General features: G+C 40.6%; 1 protein-coding gene across 4 annotated transcripts in view; it reads left to right on the top strand.

Annotated features, from left to right (window-relative positions):
* Positions 1-22963, top strand: part of Gfrl (Glial cell line-derived neurotrophic family receptor-like) — a 933561-nt gene that overhangs the window by 633093 nt on the left and 277505 nt on the right. For all 4 annotated transcript variants that reach the window (XM_065235011.1, XM_065235009.1, XM_065235012.1 and 1 more), the window contains exon 3: positions 1405-1527. In XM_065235011.1, the coding sequence (XP_065091083.1) occupies positions 1405-1527 (123 nt within the window). The remainder of the gene's footprint in view (positions 1-1404; positions 1528-22963) is intronic.

The raw sequence follows: 22963 nt of genomic DNA, 5'->3' as shown, positions 1-22963 counted from the left end.
TCTACAAACGTTCTAAATACTGTTCTCATCGGTTGGAAGCGAAACAGAAATCACTGTTTGCAGAGAATCTATTTACTGGCGATAAAATAAACTAAGCTAGAACCCCTGACTACGTCCCTTAACCGAACCGAGTAAGGCAAGTGAAAAGCAACCAACATTAACGAAACCCCACGATTTAATTGCCTTTCTTCCAGAGTGAATGCTTTCGCGATATGGACGTTTCGTGTGAGCCGTCACCGATCCTAACCGTCGTCGCCGTGGTTGCCGTCAGGGGTTTAGCAAATCTTTCCACGACCAACGATATGTGAATTAGCCCCCCAGTCAGCAACGACCATGGCGGCTTCGTCAGTTCGCTTTACCTGTTAACGCAAATGGGAAAACCACTCGTCTTTGATTATTTTTTTTTTCACCCAAAGCCTTTGCGTTGCGTGCCCAGCACCGTCCTTGCGGGACACACCGGAATCGCGTGTCCCAGCAAGTCCGGAAAGCACACACCTGCCGGACTCAGCTTCTCTCTGTGTGCTCTTTTTTTTTGGGGGGTTTTCAAACGAATGAATGCCAAGTTCTACCAGTTCCGCTGACCAACGGAGGGAAAATTAGGATGAATTTTAATTTTTATTTCAATTTTCGACTTTCGTGCGGTTTGGGGCGACTGGCGGGTGCTTTCATGTTGTATGTATATGAATCCCGCAATTGAATCGCCCCATCATAGTCGCTAATTGACTTTTTCCTTCCTTGCTCATCCTCGCTCCAGTGCAGTGGAGCTATGTAGATACGTCACAGCTCTCGTTGAAGCGCGCACAAGGTAGAACTAGTTGCTTCAATCTCGGTATGGAACTGCAACTAGCTCAAGTGCCTCTCGAAAAAGTTTACCCAACTCATCCTCGATCCTTTAGAACATTTAGAACGAAGGAGGGTTGGAAGCGTGAAGAGTGTTGATGGAATCTAATTAAAATTTCATGAAGTCATTTCGGGTTGTCACTGCTGAGGCACTCGTTCGGGAATAAGGCGAGAAAACATTTTGAAAAATAACAGAACCTTTTTGCTCTTCCTAAGAGCAACAGCTTTCATCTAGCAGCAACGGATGTCGTTCATAGCATTTGTAGAATCGTGCTTTGATTTATTTTTCATAACAGTTGAAGTTGTTGCTTTTATGAAAAGCCGTTCTCGGGGCGCACTCGCTCTGACAAATGCAGCGACGATGAGTTGACATTCCTCGTGCAGCGCGCGATACGTATATATTGAATGTGAACTATGGGAAACTATACAGAGAAAGGGAAACTTTTAATACCGACATTCTATTCGTATATTTGAATCAAGTTATGCTTCATAAATACCGTCTGTCGACATCTACAAAATGAACTAATGACAACATTTGCCTGTTTTTCTATGTCTCACTTTCAGGACCGAATATTAAGACTGCAATAGCTATATTAAATTGTATATTAGCGAGACAACTCTGTTTCGAGGATCCGTCATGTTCCGCCATCCTAGAAATCATCCCACGCGTGTGCGGGCCAGTACCAGGTGAGTAGATACATTGTCTTGTATTCGTGGGGTTAAATTGAAGCTCGTATTTCCCATCCTTCGAGTGAAATGTAATCTCTGATCCGCTTTGAAATTATTTAAATTTTTTTTTAAATTTGCGATAGTAGATTGTACTGCAAAGATGAATTTTGAATTGTATTTCCTAGCACAGGTAGTTTTGAAGAAGAGGGTATTTGGAGCATTTTAAATATGGATTGCAATTCAATTGCTGGGCTATTTTATGAGTATCGAAAAATTGGGGGGTATTGAGATATAAATGTTTAAACAGTGTCCGTTTGATTTAGACAACCAGCCTGAAAATTTAATGTTGTCAAAATTGAACCGGGCAAACATAAACGTTTTGATTTTATTTTTTTATAATTAATCGGCATTGTTTGTTCCATCCAGATATCGTGTTCCAAATAGTTGCTTTTAGTTTCTTTCTAACTCTGACCATTTCAGACATTTCACGGTTGCCCCAGGCATGGAGCCCAAATCTGTCGAACGATACACCTTACTTCATTATTATTAAAATCTCGATCGTTGTTTTGACAAAGCGAAAATCCATGACATCACTATCCATAAGACTGATGCAAAATTTGAAATTTTCGCTCCACAGTGCTCAAACGGTTCCAAATCGGGTCCTGATTAACTTCCCAAAATTTAAGCTCATTTGGCTAGAAACTGACTTGGCACAAACCATTTGAACTTTATATGGAGATTACTATGGGGAAATCAAATTTTGTGTTCATTGCCTTCTAGCCTTTTTCCATATTGCACTGCCAAAATGTTCTACAGATATTCTTATGGGAAATTTTTTCAGCTACAACTTAGCAGAAGATCGTTTTCCAGCCAAACTTCGAATTAAATTCAAAGTGTTTTTATGTTACTTCATACGCGATGTTAACGATTTTCAGAGTTGGTTGGAAATGCTAACTTGAAGCTTTTAGTGTGATGATTTATTAGCTAGAGAATGATCTTTAGAAGAGGGTAGGTGGATAGTTCCGTTAGAGTACGGCAGTATGAAAATTGAATAGAAGTTGAAAATGAGCGAAGGGCCATTAATGCGACAGTTTTTTTTTTTAAATGTGCGTCTATCTTTAAAAACTGTCGCATTAATGGCCCTTCGCTCATTTTCAACTTCTATTCAATTTTCATACTGCCGTACTCTAACGGAACTATCCACCTACCCTCTTTTAAAGATCATTCTCTAGCTAATAAATCATCACACTAAAGCTTCATGTTAGCATTTCCAACCAACTCTTCAAATTAAATATTGATTAATTGTTTATGAGATTGACGATCATATGGCGATCAACTGTTTTGTATGCAACACTGTATTGTTCTTTTCCTTTATTTAACGTCGATCTCTGTTCCGCAATCTAGTGCCAATCACCAACGGACATCGATTGCCATCCATTGACGGCAATCGAATGTGCAGGAAGGCAGCTTCCACACCTGCGTAGGATATCGCACCCATTCAACACACATAGGCCGGGACCAACGGCTTTACTTCCCTTCCGAAGGAAGACGTGACCAGAGATTTGTATGCCTCAGAAAAATCCCACCGATCTCGACTGGGATTGAACCCAGACCCATTGGGGTGTTAGAAATCAGTCACGCTTACCACTACACCACCGGCGCCGGCTAACACTGTATTGTGCAGTGTGACATAGTAGCCATGATTTTTGTGCTCTATTCTACGCTACAGAAACACCAATGTTGCCTGCTGAACAGTTGAATGAGCATTATCATAAAACATTAGTGACTTGAATCATGAATATCTTTTGTTGCTTACATTTGATCGAAAAGTGGTATTAGACAAAGTTGTAGCTGAGAAAATTTTCTACAAGTAAAGTTATTATTTTTTAAAGCAGAGTAGCATTGTGCATTTTTTGAGCGATATGAACAAAACATTTGGTTTTCCCATATGTTATTTCTATATAAACTTCGTAAGCTTTGTGCCAAGTCAGTTTCTTAATAAACTAGTTAAAATTTTGGGAGGCTTATCAGTACCCTATTTGGAAACTCTTGAGCACCGTGGAGCGAAAATTTCAAATGTTGTATCAGTCTACTACCCATGTAACCAAAAAGTCCGCTAATCGACCTTTTTGCAATATAAAGCTCGTAATACGGCTGATATAAGGTATGTTGCTTATGCAACTAATAGAGCTCCGTCAGCTCCGAAATTTTAAACGTGTTTATTATATGTTGCGTTAAGGTTTCTTGAAAAAAATATGCGTTCTTGAATACAATTTTTACTATCATCTTATAACTTACGTTTTGTTATCTTCTTTCATTGTTTAGCCCGGAATGGAATCTATGTCACGCTAGGCTGGAATCCTGAAAAAAAAATAATCAAATTTACGAAATCTTCAAATTAAACTTTTAGTTATCAGATTTACCGGTTTGTGCAGAAAAGATATAGTTTTCTTTTCTGCCTAGAGGCGGCTAGAGGCAGATTGCAAATCAACTTAACCTATAACAATTTCTAGGATAATAAATTTCATTTTAATTAGCACTTCAATAAACAAAACTGTTATTAGTTCAACTCATTGCATGTGTAGGATAACAAATTCAGGTTTAAATGCACACAAATTTAGGTTTAAATGTAAATATACGCGAAAATAAGGCAAACACATTTAGATAAACTTTTTAGACATCGTGTCACACCAATTCAGCTTTGTTATATGTGCTCTTTGCTCTTCTCCATGATCTCCTTTTGTCAGCTTTCGCTTGTTCAGTTGGTACCGAAGTGTTGATTTGGAGGTACGCTCTAGAGGTGGGCAAAACAGTTCGTCTGGCTGAGTGGATTAAACCTATCCAGCTCACTAAAGGGAGTCGATTCTTTTGAACAGCTCTTCAGCTCACATTGAAATTATAGAAATTATGACACAAATTTAACACCGGAAAATTAATTAGTGGTTTTGTTTGTATGTATGTATGTATGGAAGGTAGCCACCATCCATTCAATGATCTTGTCTTGTATGCAGCTCCACTTAATAGCCAGATCAATTTGAGCTACCGATCTGAATTCACAATATCGCTATATGAAGGGCCAAAAACGGTGGGGTGGACCCGTAAGCAGAGGCACTTACACGAAATCCACGAGAATTTAAGAATCTCCTTCCAACGATACGATCCAACAAATCGAATAACACAATTCGTAATACTCAATAAGCTTCCTACAGGATGATTTGTAAAGAAGGGCGCTTCAATCTCACTGAAACTGTTGAAGTAGAATTCACACCACCACAATCGAATCGGTAGGATAAAAAAAATGATAATGTTTATTCCCTCCTAGACTCCAGTTGTCATACCACTCCATCGTCTAGTCCCAGGTCAAATGATACCCTGATGCTCCCACCCAACCCAGTATTGATTTATAAAATGAAAATATATGTAGTGGAGAAATGAAATATATCAGAACATTAAATATGAAATAATGAATATAAATTTATATAGATTAAATAGTTGATATTCTGCAATGAAAAAAAATATTTTACATATAATAAGATGCAGCTCTATCCCAACAAACAATTTTAGCTACAGACTAGCTTATACAGGCAAATATTAGCTGTATAAGCCAATTTTTGGCTGTGTAAGCAAATCTGCAGCTAAAATTGTTTGTTGGGATGTTTCCTCAGCTCACAATATCAAGTGGATGTAACACTGAAATTTCAAGGTTATATTGAGCACATATATATGTTTATCTCTAATTACTAATAATGTAAGGATTTTTTTTTTTAACTAGTTCGTTTATTTACTAGGCTCAGTCGTGTGTGACACTTTGCGGAGCCAAAATCAGTAATGTTTGATTTACATTTTAAATAGCAGTATTTCTAGGTTAATGTTGGGTACCAATTACTCGTGGCGGGCTCGAGGTTAATAGGTAACAATTTCAATTGGAAGGATCTAGGTAGGAAACTGGTTTCTGAAGCCTCCTTCAGATACTACTCTCGGACGGTTGACCAAATCCTGGCTGGGCAGGGGCAAGTAGCACAGGAACAGGAGGATAATAAGACTGGGACACAATGGCGGGAAATTGTTTGGAAAGGAGGGGATAGTCACATCAAACTCTAACATCAGACAAACAAAGGAATTCGTAGATCGCTTGCATGTAGGGAAGATCACGTGTTCCCAATACATCTCTTACTTCACGGAAGGGTTGTCTACCTCGGGCCACTAGGGTATCCAATAGTCGTGCTCTGGAGGCGTCATTACCCGGGCAATACCAAACTGCGTGATCGATGTCATCATAACCGGTTCTGCACCTACATATATTGCTGTCAACGAGGTTTATTCTATAGAGATGTGCGTCTAGCGAGTAGTGGTTGGACATAAGTCTTGACATCACTCGAATGAATCCCCGACTTACATCCAGACCTTTGAACCACGCTCTCGAAGAAACATTTGGAATAATGGAATGTAACCACCGCCCAAGAGAATTATTTGTCCAATCGTTTTGCCAACTTAAAAGAGAACTCTGACGTACTAATGGGAAAAATTCATCGTGTGAAATTCTTCTATCATAAATCTCGCCTTGTTGTGCGCCCACCTTTGCGAGAGAGTCTGCCTTCTCATTGCCTGGGATTGAGCAATGTGAGGGGACCCATACAAAGGTAATCATATATGATCTTTCGACCAGCAAACTCATCTGTTCCCTTACCTTTGAAAGGAAATAAGATGAGTGCCTACCTTGTTTCATCGACCGAATAGCCTCAATCGAACTGAGACTATCCGAGAAGATGAAGTAATGGTCTATGGGCATATCGGAAATCATCCCCAATGCGAAGTTGATTGCTGCTAGCTCAGCAACATAAACGGAACAAGGTTCCTGAAGTTTCCGAAAGGCGGTTGAGTATTCATTGAAGACGCCGAAGCCAGTGGATCCATCAATGCGTGATCCATCAGTGAAAAATCTTCTATTGCAATTGACTTGTTGGTACTTTTCAGCAAAAATGCGGGGAATTGAGATAGGTCGAAGTTGATCTGGAACTCCTTGAATAGCCTGTTTCATGGAGAGATCATAGCCAATGGGGGAACTGTAGTTAGTAAAGCATACACGAGAGGGGTTATAGCAAGGAAGGCTAATATCCGATGACATATAATTAAGATAGACTCGCACGAATCTAGACTGGATGCTCAATTCGAGCATTTCTTCGAAGTTTTCAATCACAAGGTTGTTACTGACACTACATTTAATCAATATTCTTAATGAGAGCTCCCAGAAACGGTTCTGCAGGGGTTTTACGCCCGCTAGTACCTCTAGGCTCATATTGTGTGTTGAATGCATACAGCCAAGGGCAATACGTAAACAACGATATTGAATGCGTTCCATTTTAATTAGGTGGGTTTTTCTTGCCGAGAGGAAGCAAAAAGAGCCATACTCAAGAACTGAAAGAATAGTCGTTTTATATAGTTTAATGAGGTCTTCCGGGTGAGCACCCCACCATGTCCCGGAAATTGATCGTAGAAAGTTGATCCTTTGTTGACACTTTTGTTTCAAATACGTAATGTGGGTACCCCAAGTGCATTTTGAATCAAACCAGACTCCAAGGTATTTGAAGGTTAAAGATTGGGTAATGTCTCTGCCCAAAAGATTTAGACGCAGTTGGGCTGGAAACCGCTTCCTTGTAAACACTACCAATTCAGTTTTTTGCGGTGAAAACTCGATCCCTAAATTTCTTGCCCAGAGAGACAGATTATTTAGGGAATTTTGCAATGGTCTTTGCAAGATTTCCGCACGTGGACCTCTCATGGAAACCACGGCATCGTCTGCAAGCTGTCTAAGCGTGCATAGATTATCTAAGCAGTTATCAATATCTTTGACATAGAAATTATAAAGTAAGGGACTTAAACATGAACCTTGGGGTAAGCCCATGTAGCTAATTCTAGAAGTTGTCAGTTGACCTAGATTGAAGGTCATTTGTTTTTCTGACAGCAAATTATACAAAAAATTATTCAAAATACCGGGTAATCCACTACTGTGCAAATTGTCTGACAGTATGTCTATGGAAACCGAATCAAATGCGCCCTTAATATCCAAAAAGACTGAAGCCAATTGCTCCTTGTGCGCAAAGGCCAGTTGAATATCAGATGAAAGCATCGCTAGACAATCGTTTGTTCCTTTACTCTTCCGGAAACCAAATTGCGTATTTGAAAGTAGATTGTTTGATTCAACCCAATGGTCAAGTCTTAATAGGATCATTTTTTCTAATAATTTCCTCAGGCATGATAACATAGAGATCGGACGGTAAGAATTGTGATCAGACGCTGGTTTCCCAGGCTTTTGAATAGCTATTACTTTAACCTGTCTCCATGCTGGTGGAACTATATTGAATTCCATAAATGAATTATATAGGTTAAGTAATCGTCTTTTAGCGATATCGGGGAGGTTTTTTAGAAGGTCGAATTTGATCATATCGCTTCCCGGAGCAGAGTTATTCGATGAAAGAAGTGCCATTGAAAATTCCAGTATTGTGAATGGTTCATCCAGAGAACCGTTACTTCGGACTGTATCCCGTAAAGTTGGTTGTGCTGGAACAGAATCTGGACAAACCTTTTTAGCGAAGTCGAATATCCATTGGGAGGAGTATTCTTCACTCTCATTGGAAGATGAGCGGTTTCGCATATAGCGAGCCTTTTTCCAAAGCGTTGTCATCGAGGTTTCTCTAGAAAGTCCCTCGATAAAAGTACGCCAGTAGTTTCGTTTCTTTGCTTTTAGTAAGTTTTTAAGCTTTTTTTCAAGCTTTAGATACTTTTCAAAAAGCTCAGATCTTTCATGTCTACGATAATCTTTAAAGGCATTGGATTTCTCAAGATACAACTTTGTGCATTCGTCATCCCAGCCAGGGGTGGCGGGTCTTCTTTTGAGGGATGCACTTGGAACACGTCGTTTCTGAGCTTCTAATGCGCTTTTGTAGATTAGCTCGGTAAAGAAACGATACTCTTCCAGTGGTGGTAGAGGATCGGTAGAATCAATACCAAGAGTTACCGCCGATACAAATTTTTGCCAATCAATGTTCCTCGTGAGGTCAAAAGGAACTTGAATTGACTGATCTGTTTTTAGAAGACCACTTTTGATTGAAATAATAATTGGCAAGTGATCACTACCATGGGGATCATTGATAACCTTCCACAGACAATCTAATGATAGTGAGTTAGAGCACAAAGAAATGTCAAGACGGCTCTCTCGAGCAGGAGGGTTTGCTATACGTGTTGCTTCACCAGTGTTCAAGATAGTCAAGTTGAAATCGTCGCACAAATCATATAAAATACCCGCTCTATTGTCATCGTATGATTCGCCCCAACCAGTACCGTGTGAGTTCATATCGCCCAGTATTAGAACTGGAGATGGAAGGATATTAACTGAACTCCAAAGCTGACGGCGGTTTATGGAAGTCCTTGGGGGGACATATACAGAAGCTATGCAAAGATCTTTGTTCTTCACATTTATTTGGCAAGCGACAATTTCAATGCCTGAAATTATTGGGATTGAGATTTTATAGAAGGAGTAGCACTTTTTGATCCCCAAAAGTACGCCACCATATGAATCATCTCGGTCCAGGCGGATAATGTTAAAATCGTGGAAGTTTAGTTCATCTTCAGAAGAAAGCCAAGTTTCACAGAGTGCAAATATATCACAATCAGAATTGTGAATCAAATACTTGAACGAGTCTGACAGTTCCATTGTAATAAAGTGATCATATCTTGATCCTCACTCGACGAATTATCCATCGAAAGATATGAATTCACCAATGAGGGGCCATGATGCAGTCAATTGCTTGAAGTAGTTTCCGACTATAGGAACAAGCAGGTCAATAAGCCCTCGAAGTGGCGATTCGTCGAGAAAGCCGAGGGCATTCAAAATGTTATCCACAATGTCCTTAAATTTAATCTTTCCTCGCTTGGACGGGAGAGTTTTCTTTGAATTGCGAGTAGACCTGGTGTTTATTTTTGGTAATCTCTTAGGATTACCTTTATTAGGTAGCGGCGGGGTGGAAAAGCTGCAGCAAGGATCAGATGGGGCAGCAATTACCGATTTGTTCGGCTTTTTCAATGAATCCCCGCTACCTTCAGATTTTTGCATGCTTTTGAGAGTGGTTTTATTTTTTTTCCGGCGCACTCCCGGGGAGCTAGTCGGCTTCCTTTTACCGGGGGCGTGTACCTCCGGAGACTCACTCTCATCTGCTATGTCAGAGTTCAGTTCATCGGAAGACAAAATCTCAAAAGTGTTTTCATTTTGAGCGGCTGATGCCAACGAAGCAGAGGTTCCATTTTGCAACTTAACCATTTCTGCAAACGTCAGCTTGGAGCGTTCTTTTATTGAACGCTTCACATTATTGGTACGCTTCTTGTACGCGGGGCAGTCCTGCAAAGCATGAAGAGGTTCTTTGCCACAGTAAGCACATTTAGTTGCTTCCTGTTGGCAAGCACCCTCCATGTGGTCTTGGCTACATTTGCCACAACGGGGCTTGTTGTCACAAAAAGCAGCTGTGTGTCCCAACTTTTTGCAGTTGGTACAATTGTATACCCTTGGTACAAAAAGTCGCACCGGGAAAAAAACATTTTCAATTTCTAAAAACTTTGGGAGAACCGATCCAGCGAAAGACACCTGTAGTGAGCCTGAAGGGGAATAAGTCTTTTGACCATCTACCGTGGTCGCTGAATACAATATCCTGCAACCCAGAACGTCCACGGTAGATGTTGCAGCATTTTGAAGGCGCCCCATACCTTCCATGACGTCATCACACGTCAGGCTCACTGCAGAGACCACGCCGTCTATCTCCACATCTCGAGATGGGATGTAGACGTAATACTCTTCATTATAACCCTCGTCGTCAGCAATGTCATTTGCGACTTTATATGTGAGTGCAGTTATACGCAGTTTGTTCCGATTGACCTGATGAAATTCGGTCCCCGGGAAACGACGCGTCAACGTTCTTTTAATCCCTAAGAAGTTTAGGGCTTTCTCTTTCTGCCGAAAGTAGACAACCCAAGGCGAAGCAGAAGACGCCTGGTAATGACGCTTTCTAACTTTATCATTGGGAGGCTTGACGCCCCCCTGTGCATCATCCATACGAAATTTAAAACTTTCGTTAGAAAGTAAATAATTTTATTTTTACTTTTTTTGATTTACGAACCACCCTATGTGGAATCGTTTACTGGGGGAGAGACAGACGATTCACAAGCAAACAGTCAGAGGAATGGGTATACAAAAAAAAACAGATACGTGCTACTATTTGCCCTTACCGTTTCTACTGCTTTTATTGTTGCTGCTCTGCCACAATAGATGCCGGTCGTACACACCGTCCGTGCGGTGGCTCACTGCTTTCTGCTGGTTATTGTTTCCAGTTGTACACACCGTCCGTGTGTTTTGCCGTATGCCGAATTTCGATATCGTCGAAGCGGGTTTTAAAGGTGGACAGTCCGACCGTAGGCTTCGCCAGGATCGGCTGCTTCCTCCAGAAATGCGCGAGTCACCTGAGGCACAAAAGCTTTTTCCGGAAAATAACGTTTCGCGGTGAAAAAAACACTTTCAAAGCTATGCCTTGTGACGAGACAACAGACCCTGATGTTGCTCATTCGCTAGCAGAACGAGGAATGATAATGTAAGGATGTAAATGTAAAGTGTAAAGTGTAATGTATAACTAACATGACTAACAATAAAATGGGATTACGAGAAAAATAAAGGAAGGATCTCACCCGATATGTTGCTAAGGATTCCATGACATTACGATGATTTCGAAGAGCTCCAATAGATATGCTGCCGCTACTTCTTCAACCGGTAATAAAAACAGCACTGTCGCCTTTCGGTTCTCACACAGCAGCGAAAACTCCATCAACCACGAAACACACTCTAGCTGCTCCAACTAGGGGGATCTCAGCAAAGAAAGGACTGCATCCACTTTCCATCACCAATCACTCGTGACACAACGGCTTCAGTTCGCCAGTACACTGTATGTAAGACGCACCGCCAGCTCCTCACCGGCCGAATCAACTCACGACCAACGCCGAAATCAGAACCTAAAACTCCAGCGACCGAAAACCCACGCGTCTATTGGCGGTCACGACACACTTCGATTACATTTCTGAAACACGAGCTCAACGCAAAAACACGACGATGACAACATTCGTCCTGGAGGCGGAACGCCAGCACCTACAAACAAAGGAAAGACAAAATGCACACGCAAAACACGGCTCGAGCTGAACTGCTAACCGGAAAATTAATTAGTGGTTTTAGTGCTTATATTGCATAAAATCGTAAAAGTAGTCCAAACCAATAAATCTGTACCTTATAACATGTTTCTACATTTCAATGGAAAACGCCACTTACGCAACAACTGATCAAGCATCGCGTACTTTTACTTTTTTACTTAAATGATCTATATTTCTTGAATTTGTGTGGTTTACATGTACAACTTATCAAGTGACACAGATGCGTCTTTTCAACTTTAGTTCCTGTGAAATTTCAATTATTATTAATTACAGTTCCTAGTCCTATCAGGCCTGTTTTAGTATGACCACCTTGGTGGGATTGGTTTGATTTGAATTGGAAAAAGGAGACTACTTATAACTACTATTTACAACTACAACTAACCTACAACTACTATATACACCTAACCTACTATATACAAGCGGAGACGAGCCAGCCAACGGCTGAAAGTCTCCTTAATAAAGATATAAAAAAAAAAATACTATATACAAATTGCTTATCAAAGCATGTTCTGATAAATTACATTTTTGTGCAAATTTAGTCTTAATTTCGTTAATTGTTGAATCTATTTTGGCAATGCCTGACTGTTCATGTAAATTTGTTATTCTAGTGTCGAAAGGACGATCAAGAACCATCCTCAGCACTCTATTCTGAGCGACCTGGATTTTGTTCCTGTGAGTCTGTGCACATGATTCCCACACCGGAGCTGCGTAGAGGATCGCAGGTGCTATGATTTGTTTGTAGACGGCCAGTTTGGTCACCCTTGAGAGGAGGGATCTGCGGCAAATCAGCGGAAACAGACACCTAACCAAGGTAGAACACTTGACTACAGTTTTCTCCACATGCGAACGGAAGAGGAGCTTTTCATCAAACAACATCCCGAGATAGGTAACTTCGGTAGACCACTCAACCCTTGTGCCATCCATGATTACAGTACAAGAGGGAGCCGGTTTTAGTTAGAGTGATTGCCGATGGAGGAACATGATTGTTTGTGTTTTGGAAGCATTGATTTGATTTTCCACGTGGTGGCATAATCAGCAAAGGCGTTAAGGCATCGTTGAAGTTTGTTCGTTATTTCGCGAGGCATCCTTCCTTTGACGGCTATTGCGGTATCATCTGTGAACAGGAAAAACACGCAACCATCTCCGAGGGGAGGAATGTCGGAAATGTAAATGCTGTAAAGCAAGGGGCCCAGCAGACTGCCTTGCGGGACTCCTGCTGGGATGGAAAACGTGTCTGAAATACAACCATTCAACGATACCTTAAACGACCTTTGCTGGAGGTACTTACGGGTGATTTTAACCAGATGTAAAGGACAGTTGAAGTTACAAAGCTTGTACACAAGTCCATCATGCCAAACATTGTCAAACGCCTTTTCAACGTCTAACAAGGCCATGGCTGTGCACTTGGATACAGCTTTGTTACTTCGGATGTTATTCATCACCCGTGCTAGCTGGTGATTGGTGGAGTGCCCCTTTCTGAATTCAAACTGTTCCGGTAGGAGAATTTTATTTTCCTCGACAAACTTGTGCAAACGATTGAGAATGAGTTTCTCGAACAATTTGCTCAGCGCTGAAAGCAGGCTGATTGGTCTGTAGCTTGAAGGTAATGTTGGATCCTTACCGGGTTTGCGAATTGGTATGATTTTTGCTACTTTCCAGATGCTTGGAACGTAGTGCAGTTTCAAGCATCTGTTGAAGATAGCGGTTAGAAAAGACTGCACTTTCATGCTGAGTCTCTTCAAGATCAAGTTGAATATACCGTCAAACCCGGGAGCCTTCATGTTCTTGGTGCATTTCAGTGCTGAGCAAATCTGTTGTACTGTAATCATATCCGCCGGAGGCACGACACAAGGGGAGGCATCTAGGTTTTGAAAGCATTGCGCAACCTGATCTTCGAGCGGACTTTGAATATTCGAGTCAAGCAAATGCGATGAAGCGACATGCTCGCCGATCGCATTTGCTTTCTGCTGTGGGGTGATTAAAAGCCGATCGTCATCATTTTCGACTCTGAGAGGTGGAATGGGTTTGAGATGAGTTTTCAGGACCTTGGCTACCTTCCAGAATGGTCTGGAGCGGTCCTCCAGATTCTGGACAACACGCCCGAAACTTTCATTTCGGAGTGAGTTTATTCTGGAATCAATTTGTCTGTTCAGATCGGCCATTTGACGTGTTTTGCCCAGATCTCCAGTCCTCTGAAACTGGCGTCTACGAACATTTCTCAGGCGAATCAAAAGTTGAGTGTGGGAATCAATGGCAATAAACTTACCCCTCACAGGAACTCGTCGGACACGGAATACGGTTATGGCGGAGTCCCTGCAACGCTCGGTCGATGTCCTCCACGGTGTCAAGCGGCGGGTTGTCGATGATGTGCCTGTCTACGACGCGTCCAAACTGGGCCCAGTTTACGCGATGGTAGTCCTTGCGCAGGATGGAAGCAGGAGCCACGTTGCAGCCCAGTTCAGCCACCACCGGATATTTAAGACGACGAAAACGATTTGGCAGGCGTTTTTATTATCGCTGCTTTTCTCCTCCCTTCCTTTCATTGGTGAAATGGAGAGCGAGCGGTCAACCAAGCATTGAGCTTGCTCAGTCTTAGAGTAGAAATGGATTTTTACATTCCTGACGATTGGTCGAATGGTTGCGGCCTTTCTGCTTTCTTGACGCTTTCAAAAATATTAAATTGTTAAGAGGATTCCTTTGGAATCGAATCAACTTCAGATTCAGATTCCTTTAGAATCCTTATCACAATTCTCTTAAGATATATGTCAAAATTATTTAGATGTTGTTGTTAGCATTGCTTTTGAACTCTTGTCATAATTTACTAGGAGTTGTGGAGATTTGGATAGTTTTTGGCATTCTCTTTGAGTTCATCTCAGAGATTCTTTTAAAATTTTCTGGAAGTTTTCCCCCAATCCCCTTGGAATTCTTTTCTGAATTAACATGTACTTCCTCTTATAAGTACTTTTAAATTATCCAATGTAAGCGGCGCCAGTGGTGTAGTGGTAAGCGTGATTATCTCTCACCCCAGCAGGCCTGGGTTCAATCCCAGTCAGCGCCGCCGGGATGTTCTGAGGCATAACATCTCTGATCACGCCTGCCTTCAGAAGGGAAGTAAAACCGTTGGTCTCCGGTTCATGAGTTGATGGGCCGATAGATAGGGTCCAGGTGTGGGAGATGCCTCCCTGGCGTCAGTAGCATTGGTGCTCAGCACGGAAAACAAGATCGTCGGAAAACAAGTTAAGGAAAAAAAATTTAAGCAGTTAATTTTATGAATCAGTAATTATTTTTCGTTGAAATAAGATCACATTTCATAAACAGTCAAGTCTTATTCTCTTTAACACGATAGTCTTTCTAACTCCGTAGAAATCCAGGCTACTTCAACCACATTTCCCGTACAAAATTGCAAAATTACGGAGGTAAATTAATTTCTATTTTAGCTTTTGTAAACAAACTTTTTAAGGCCCTTTACATGCGAACCGAAGTACGCTCACGCAAACCAACAACATCATCGCATAAGGACAACTCTCACCTTTTCGAAAGTGGTATTGGTTTGCGTGGGCGTACTTTGGTTAGCGTGTAAAGGGCCTTAGAAAGTTTTTTTTTTTTATTATAGTCACTTTATCGCTCTTGGGTCATTCGTGACTTGTCCGGGAGTGAGACTTGAACTCGTGACTTTGGAGTGAGAGGTATGGATGCTAACTGCTACGCTGGGGTCGCCCCCTTAGAAAGTGTGTTTACAAATGCTTTTGTGCCGTTATCAAATGTTACGCCTGAATATGTAAGCGGAAGTTCATATGCGGGAACAACCCTATGCATATCTTGAGAATGCCCATTTAGGCTTACAGTATCTCGTGTTTACTTATAGAAGCATATGTTTTATTTGAAAAAGTTCATCATTCGCCATTTTGGACTAAAACCTCTTGCGCCACCTCTAAGTCTAAATGTCAACGAAAATAGTCCCAATAATCATTTGCCACATGGGAAAACATGTCCCCTTCCGATTTTGGAAAATAAACTCCACCCTTCTGTGACCCGCTTGGAGTGGATTTTTTAAATCAAAGAAATAAAATTCTTGTACTAGACATTTGCAGTAACACATAAATCGACAAATGCTTGGAGTGGATAACATGCAAATTGAGGTATTTAAATAAGCCCCGCTAGTTCTGCAGGACCACCACCACCGATATTTGGAAGCGAAGATCCGGGTTTGAATTTCTGGGAAACTACACTTTCCAAGCGCTGGAACAGTAACTTTCGGATCAGAAACCCAGTCGATTTACGCCTAGCGATAGATCTCACGAAAAGCTGCTGTTCCCAAACGAGGGCGATGAGGCTTCTTCATTCTTCCGGTTGCCGGATCACAGTAATGTGAGTTTATCGCTACTTGTGGGGAACGTTGCATCACGTTGATTTCCAAGCGGTTCGCATCGGATTCAGATTTGATATTTTCAACCGGGTACTTACCATAACATTTCTAGATTATGTTACGACTTTCAGTGCGTAACTATTACAGTAATTCTGTTAGTACGGAATTCAATTAAGAGCAAATTTGTTTTGATGTACCCGTCTTCTACCATGGCCGATGCGATGCTTTGTTTATAAACGACAATGCATGCCGAAAAATTGTCATGTAAAATCAAATTGTGTTTCAATTTAATTTAAACCAGTCACTTAAAAATTATATCGAAAGCGATCCAATACTATTTTAAATGCAATGTATTTGCTCTGTACGCCTTTACACTTGTTAAATTGTGTGCGATATTGTATCACGTTAGCAATTATTCAGTTAGTTCTCACATCAAGTGACGAAAAATTTTCATTTAGTTTTGCTGTGCAGTCTTCTAAAACTTCAACAAGACTCTGGTCACTAGAACTGGGAGAATGATACAAAAAAACCATTATTACCCACCTTCATGCCACATACAACTGCAATTCCCAAGAACCAGTTGCCATCGATAACTTCGTTGGTACAAAGGTTGAATTGAACTGATTCTTTGCCAAAAATAGCAACGCCGTCAGTTTTTCTGGAATGCGATAAACAAGCAGCAACATTATACCCCGGAATACTATATGTAATGATCAAGAGCTTCAATTTCTAAAATATGAGTTTCAGCTAATACAACTGAAAGAAAACGTTTTTCCTCATCAATCTGACGTAATGCTACGTAGTTTGTTGACAACCCCGCAATGTTCAAATATAAAAACTACAAGGGACAGCCCTATGGGGTTGTACGTAATGCTGACGTAGGACTACGTAGGACTACGTAGTCTTATTTAGAAAAAAAAATGCAATTTTTTAACTGCAGCAGGAGCTTGTGTTTTCTGTAGGAATATGAATTAATCCGGGATTCTCTCTATTTATACTCTTTAGTATGACTATGATTGCCCTGAAAAGATCCTATTGATATGAGTTTAAGTTGGGACATGTTCAAAAATTAAACTCTTTTGGAAAATCTTGGTGGCCCTGAATTGGGCCAATGGTAGTACAGGCTTAAAGCCTTTGGAAGATGATGGTGACGTGTAGGCAGCTAGATCAGTAAATCGGACCGGACAATCCCATATTCTTCGGTTCAATGATTGGGCACTCGCAAGAGTCTCGGCCATCTGCTGCTGGACAGGGGTTGAATTGGTGTCTGCGACTTTTGACTTTAAATGATATATATTTCTTGAATTTGTGTGGTTTACATGTATGAATTTTCAAGTGACACATATGCGTCTTTTCAACTTTAGTATATTTGAGATTTTAATTATTAATTACAGTTCCTAGTCCTATCAGGCCTGTTTTAAGAATGGCCACCTTGCTGGGATTGGTTTGTTTTAAATTGGAAAAAGGAAACTACTTATAACTAACACCTAACGTACTATATACAAATTGCTTATCAAAGCATGTTCTGATAAATTACATTTTTGTGCAAATTTAGTCTTAATTTCGTTAATTCTGGAATCTATTTTGGGAATGTCTGCCTCTTCGTGTAAATTTGTTATTCTAGTGTCGAAAGAACGATCAAGTACCATCCTCAGTACTCTATTCTGAGCGACCTGAATTTTGTTCCTGTGAGCCTGTGCACATGATTCCCACACTGGAGCTGCGTAGAGGATCGCAGGTGCTATTATTTGTTTGCAGACAGCCAGTTTGTTCACCCTTGAGAGGCGGGACCTGCGGCAAATCAGCGGATGCAGACACCGCCAAGGCCAAAGTAGAACACTTGACTTCTGTTTTCTCTACATGCGAACGGAAGAGGAGTTTTTCATCGAACAACAACCCGAGATAGGTAACTTCGGCAGACCACTCAACCCTTGTGCCATCCATGATTACAGTACAAGATACAGGGGTTGTGAGAAATATAGGGTACTAGCAAAATTTTGTCCAACTTTGGACTGTTGAAACTTCGTTAAATATTGTTCGATTTTCAATCTTCAAAAAACATTCGACTAGAAAATTAATCAAGTTTTATAATGGGGCAATGGAAGTGACCATGGCTACCGGATACCGTAGATATTCCGGGTTTCCTGAGGGTATGTCTAAATTGCTAAATTTGTGATGAGTTTTTCTCAGGGTGTCCGTTACTCATCTGTGTTTTTAGTTCATACGCCAAAAAAAGAACCATTTCCAAAGCAAATGACGTACCAAGAGCTGAAATCGGCTCAGAATCAACAAAGATATGGCCATTTCCCTGGAATCGGTCCTGAGGGAGGGTTCTGAGTGCGGTCAGTTCTTTCATGCACTCAAAACATGCCGTGCGACACATCTTTCTTCATAGTTTTTTACCAATAGGCTTTCTATAGACTTTGAATGGATCATTGACTACATTGGCCACTTCCGGAACCACCGGAGTGCCCTCGGGGGAACCTGTAGTAGGGGACAAATTCATTTTTACAAAAATCATGCCGTATGACACCTCTTTCTTCATGGTTTTTCATCAGTAGGATTTCTAAAGACTTTAAATGAATTATTGACCACATTGGCCACTTCTGAAACCACCGAAGTACCCCCGGGGAACCTGAAGTAGGGTACAATTTCATTTTTACACCAAAACATGCCATGCGACACCTCTTTCTTCATGGTTTTTCATCAGTAGGCTTTCTATAGACTTTGAATGGATCATTGACCACATTGGCCACTTCCGGAACCACCGAACTACGCCCGGGGGAACCTGTAGTAGAGGACAATTGCATTATTACACCAAAACATGCCGTACAACACCTCTTTCTTCGTGGTTTTTTTATCCGTAGGCTTTTATGGACTTTAAATGGATCATTGACTACATTGACCACTTCCAGAACCACTGGAGTGCCCCCGGGGAAGCCTGTAGTAGGGGACAATTCCGTTATTACACCAAAACATGCCGTACGACACCTCTTTCTTCATGGTTTTGCATCAGTAGGCTTTTTATAGACTTTAAATGGATCATTGATCGCATTGACCACTATCGGAACAACCAGAATGCCCTCAGGAAACCATAAGTAGGGGAAAATTTCGTTTTTACACCAAAACATGCCGTGTGACAGCTCGTTCTCCATGGTTTTGCATCAGTAGGCTTTCTATAATGTTGAATTGGATCATTAATTACATTGGCCGCCTTGGAACCACCGAAATGCCCTCCGGAAAACCTGCAGTAGGTGACAATTGCATGTTTACGCTAAACTGTGACATACGATAGCTCTTTCAAATGGTTTTTCATCATTAGGCTTTCTATAAACTTTAATTGGATCATTGATCACATTTCCCGCTCACTGAACCACCAAGAGGCCCCACGGAAACCTGTAGCAGGGGACAATTGCATTTTTACACCAAAGCATTCCGTATGGCAGCTCTATCTTCACGGTTTTTCATATATATTTAAGAAAACAAAACTGTATTAGTTGTACTAGTCTACGTTGGTTGACGAAATAAATAAATAAATAAATAAATAAATAAATTACATGTTTGAACCAAAATGTGCCGTGCAACAGCTCTTTCTTCATGATTTTTCATCAAAAAGGTTTCTGTAGAAGTGGATTATTGACCATATTGGCCAGTTTTGAAACCATCGAGATGCCCCCGGAGAACCTATAGCAGAGGTCAATTATATTTTTACACCAATACATGCCGTATGACAGCTCTTTTTTCATTACTTTTTGTCAACATGTAAGATGTGACGATATGAAAAGAATGCAAAGATATGAAAAGTTTCGTATACACCGATGAAAATTCAATAATAACATTGAGAGAGATTTTTTCGGAAGCAAGGATTAGCCTTGGACTCGTCTGGGAATTGAATCGTACGGTTTATGAATTGTTTCAAAAGGTATTTAATACCAATCGTCAATCAAAAGTTTTTCCAACTTTTTTACAGACGTCGATAGTGGGAACACGCTCCTCACTCAAATGGGAAAGCAACGAAAAACAACGCATTTTACTCCAGGGGTGCATTTTAGTTCATCCTTACATAATATTCAAATTTTGCTTTTGTCTGTGTTCATGTGACTATACTCACACGCTGCGAGTATGTAGTAAGATCAGATTGAAAAAGAGAAAAAGACAAAATGCATATTCATTCTTTGCGATTCGTTATGAAAAATGTAAACAATGAACATTGCGACCAAGATAATCATAGCATAGCCTTGATGTTGACTTGCATCTGTATTAGTATTTCGAAAATCAGCTGATAACCTGTTTTCCAGTTGTTGTGATCCATTCAATGCTATAGAAAGCCTACCGATGCAAAACCATGAAGAAAAAGGTGTCGCATGGCATGTTTTGGTGTAAAAATGAAATTGTACCCTACTGCAGGTTCCCCGGGGGTACTTCGGTGGTTCCGGAAATTAAAGTCTTTAGGAATCCTACTGATGAAAAACCATGAAGAAAGAGGTGTAACACGGCACGATTATTGAAAAAATGAATTTGTTCCCTACTACAGGTTCCCCCGGGGGCACTTCGGTGGTTCCGAAAGTGGCCAATGTACACAGCTAAAAAAAAGTAGTGTAAATTTCCGTTACTATGATGCACATAAATGGAGCGTCATAAATCATACAAATTTACATTATAAATCGTGTAAATTTATGAGACATGTCATGCAATATTCCATATATTGTATGCAACTTTCCACCTTTGTTTGCAACATTTCTTGCAAGCTGCTAGTTTACGTGAAAAGGAAGTTTACATGCATGAATGTTTGCATGCATGGATGTTTACATCACCAGTAAAATTCAGATTTTTTTAGTGTGTAGTCAATAATCCATTTAAAGTCTTTAGAAATCCTACTGATGAAAAACCATGAAGAAAGAGGTGTCACACGGCATGTTTTGGTGTAAAAATGAATTTGTCCCCTACTACAGGTTCCCCCGGGGGCACTCCGGTGGATCCGGAAGTGGCCAATGTGGTCAATACTCCATTTAAAGTGTATAAAAAGTCTATTGGTAAAAAACCATGAAGAAAGAGGTGTCACACGGCATGATTTTTGTAAAAATGAAATTGTACCCTAATTCAGGTTTCTCGGGGGTACTTCGGTGGTTCCGGAAGTGGCCAATGTGGTCAATGCTCCATTTACAGTCTATAGAAAGCCTTTTGGTAAAAAACCATGAAGAAAGAGGTGTCACATGGCATGTTTTGAGTGAATGAAAGAACTGACCGCACTCAGAACCCTCCCTCAGGACCGATTCCAGGGAAATGGCCATATCTCGGTTGATTCTGAGTCGATTTTAGTTCTTGGTACGTCATTTGCTTTGGAAATGGTTCTATTTTTGGCGTATGAACAAAAAACACAGATTAGTAACGGACACTCTGAGAAAAACTCATCACAAATTTAGCAATTTAGACATGCCCTCAAGAAACCCGGAATATCTCCGGTATCCGGTAACCATGGTCACTTCCATTGCCTTACCATAAAACTTGATTAGTTTTCCAGTCGAATGTTTCTTGAAGATTAAAAATCGAACAATATTCAACGAAGTTTGAACAGTCCAAAGTTGGACAAAATTTTGCTAGTACCCTATATTTCTCACAACCCCTGTAGTTCGTTATTTCTTGGGGCATCCTTCGTTTGACGGCTATTGCGGTATCATCAGCGAACAGGAAAACACGCAACCGTCAAACCCTGGAGCTTTCATGTTCAAATTTGTTGTACTGTAATCATATGCGCCGAAGGCACGACACAAGGGGAGGCATATAGGTTTTGATCGCATTGTCTGGTGTCTGCGACAGGTTTGAAGTAGCTGCCACCGACGATTTTTAAACGCCGCCGCCGCCGATGAAATTGAACCGGTGCGCCACCGCAGTAAAATGGTTCACGCCGCCGAATAAATTTATGTCACGCTGATGAAAATTCCCTAACATCTTTTCAGTTAAATGCATCTTGAACGCGTTGAAATTAGAACTTGTGTCCACCAGAGGCGAACCAGCCTTTAGACTGAAAACCTCTTAAATAAATAAATATATAAAAAAACTTGTGTGCACGCTCGTTTGTGGCTACTAAAAATTGAGTGACAAACCACTCAATTTATTTAAAACCAGATCTACTCTAACCAGATCTCCTTTAAATTGAGTAACATAGCCAGAACTGAATTTTGACTAAAACGGCTAGGTATTTGTACATGAGTTATTTTTACTCATTCCCATAACCTCAAATGAGCGTGTATGATACTGCAATTGTCACTTCAAGAGCAAATTTTCATTATGTCGTAAGTAACATTCGCACCGATCCGAGAAAAATAAAGTTTTGTTTTGATGACCGAAAAGTTATTCCTATTTCCAATTAAACACATATAATCTCATAGTGATAGCAATGTTTAACATATTCAGCCGGGTTTTAATCATACAAAGGCAAATCGCTAGCTTTCATGCTAAGAAATACTGGTTTTTGAGTCAAAAGTTATCATACGTCGTTTGGTGGCCCCTATTGTTACTTAAGTCAAAGTGTATTTACCAGGATATTCGGGAGGATTATCAATTACGTCTCCTTACGTGCAGCCCATTCATCATTTTAGGACCACCGAAATCATCTTAGCAACAAACAATTCGATTTATTCACTTTAATAATGAGAAAGCGAAACGACGAAAGTACACTTTTCACGGGTTTCTCAGCGCTGTTACTTAAGTCAAACGGCATATCCATAGAAATTGGGTGACTTAAGTAACATCGAAAACTATTTTGATTGGAAGGTGATTACGTTAAAAAGCAATTTGACTTGTAAATAAATTTAAAAATGGGATTTGATCCTATATTCGGACAGTATA

Source organism: Ochlerotatus camptorhynchus, unplaced genomic scaffold (genome assembly GCF_037179485.1).
Source record: "Ochlerotatus camptorhynchus isolate MF236.1 unplaced genomic scaffold, CSIRO-AGI_Acam_v1.1 ptg000457l, whole genome shotgun sequence".
Taxonomy (NCBI): domain Eukaryota; kingdom Metazoa; phylum Arthropoda; class Insecta; order Diptera; family Culicidae; genus Ochlerotatus; species Ochlerotatus camptorhynchus.
This window is presented reverse-complemented; position numbering and strand designations above follow the sequence as displayed.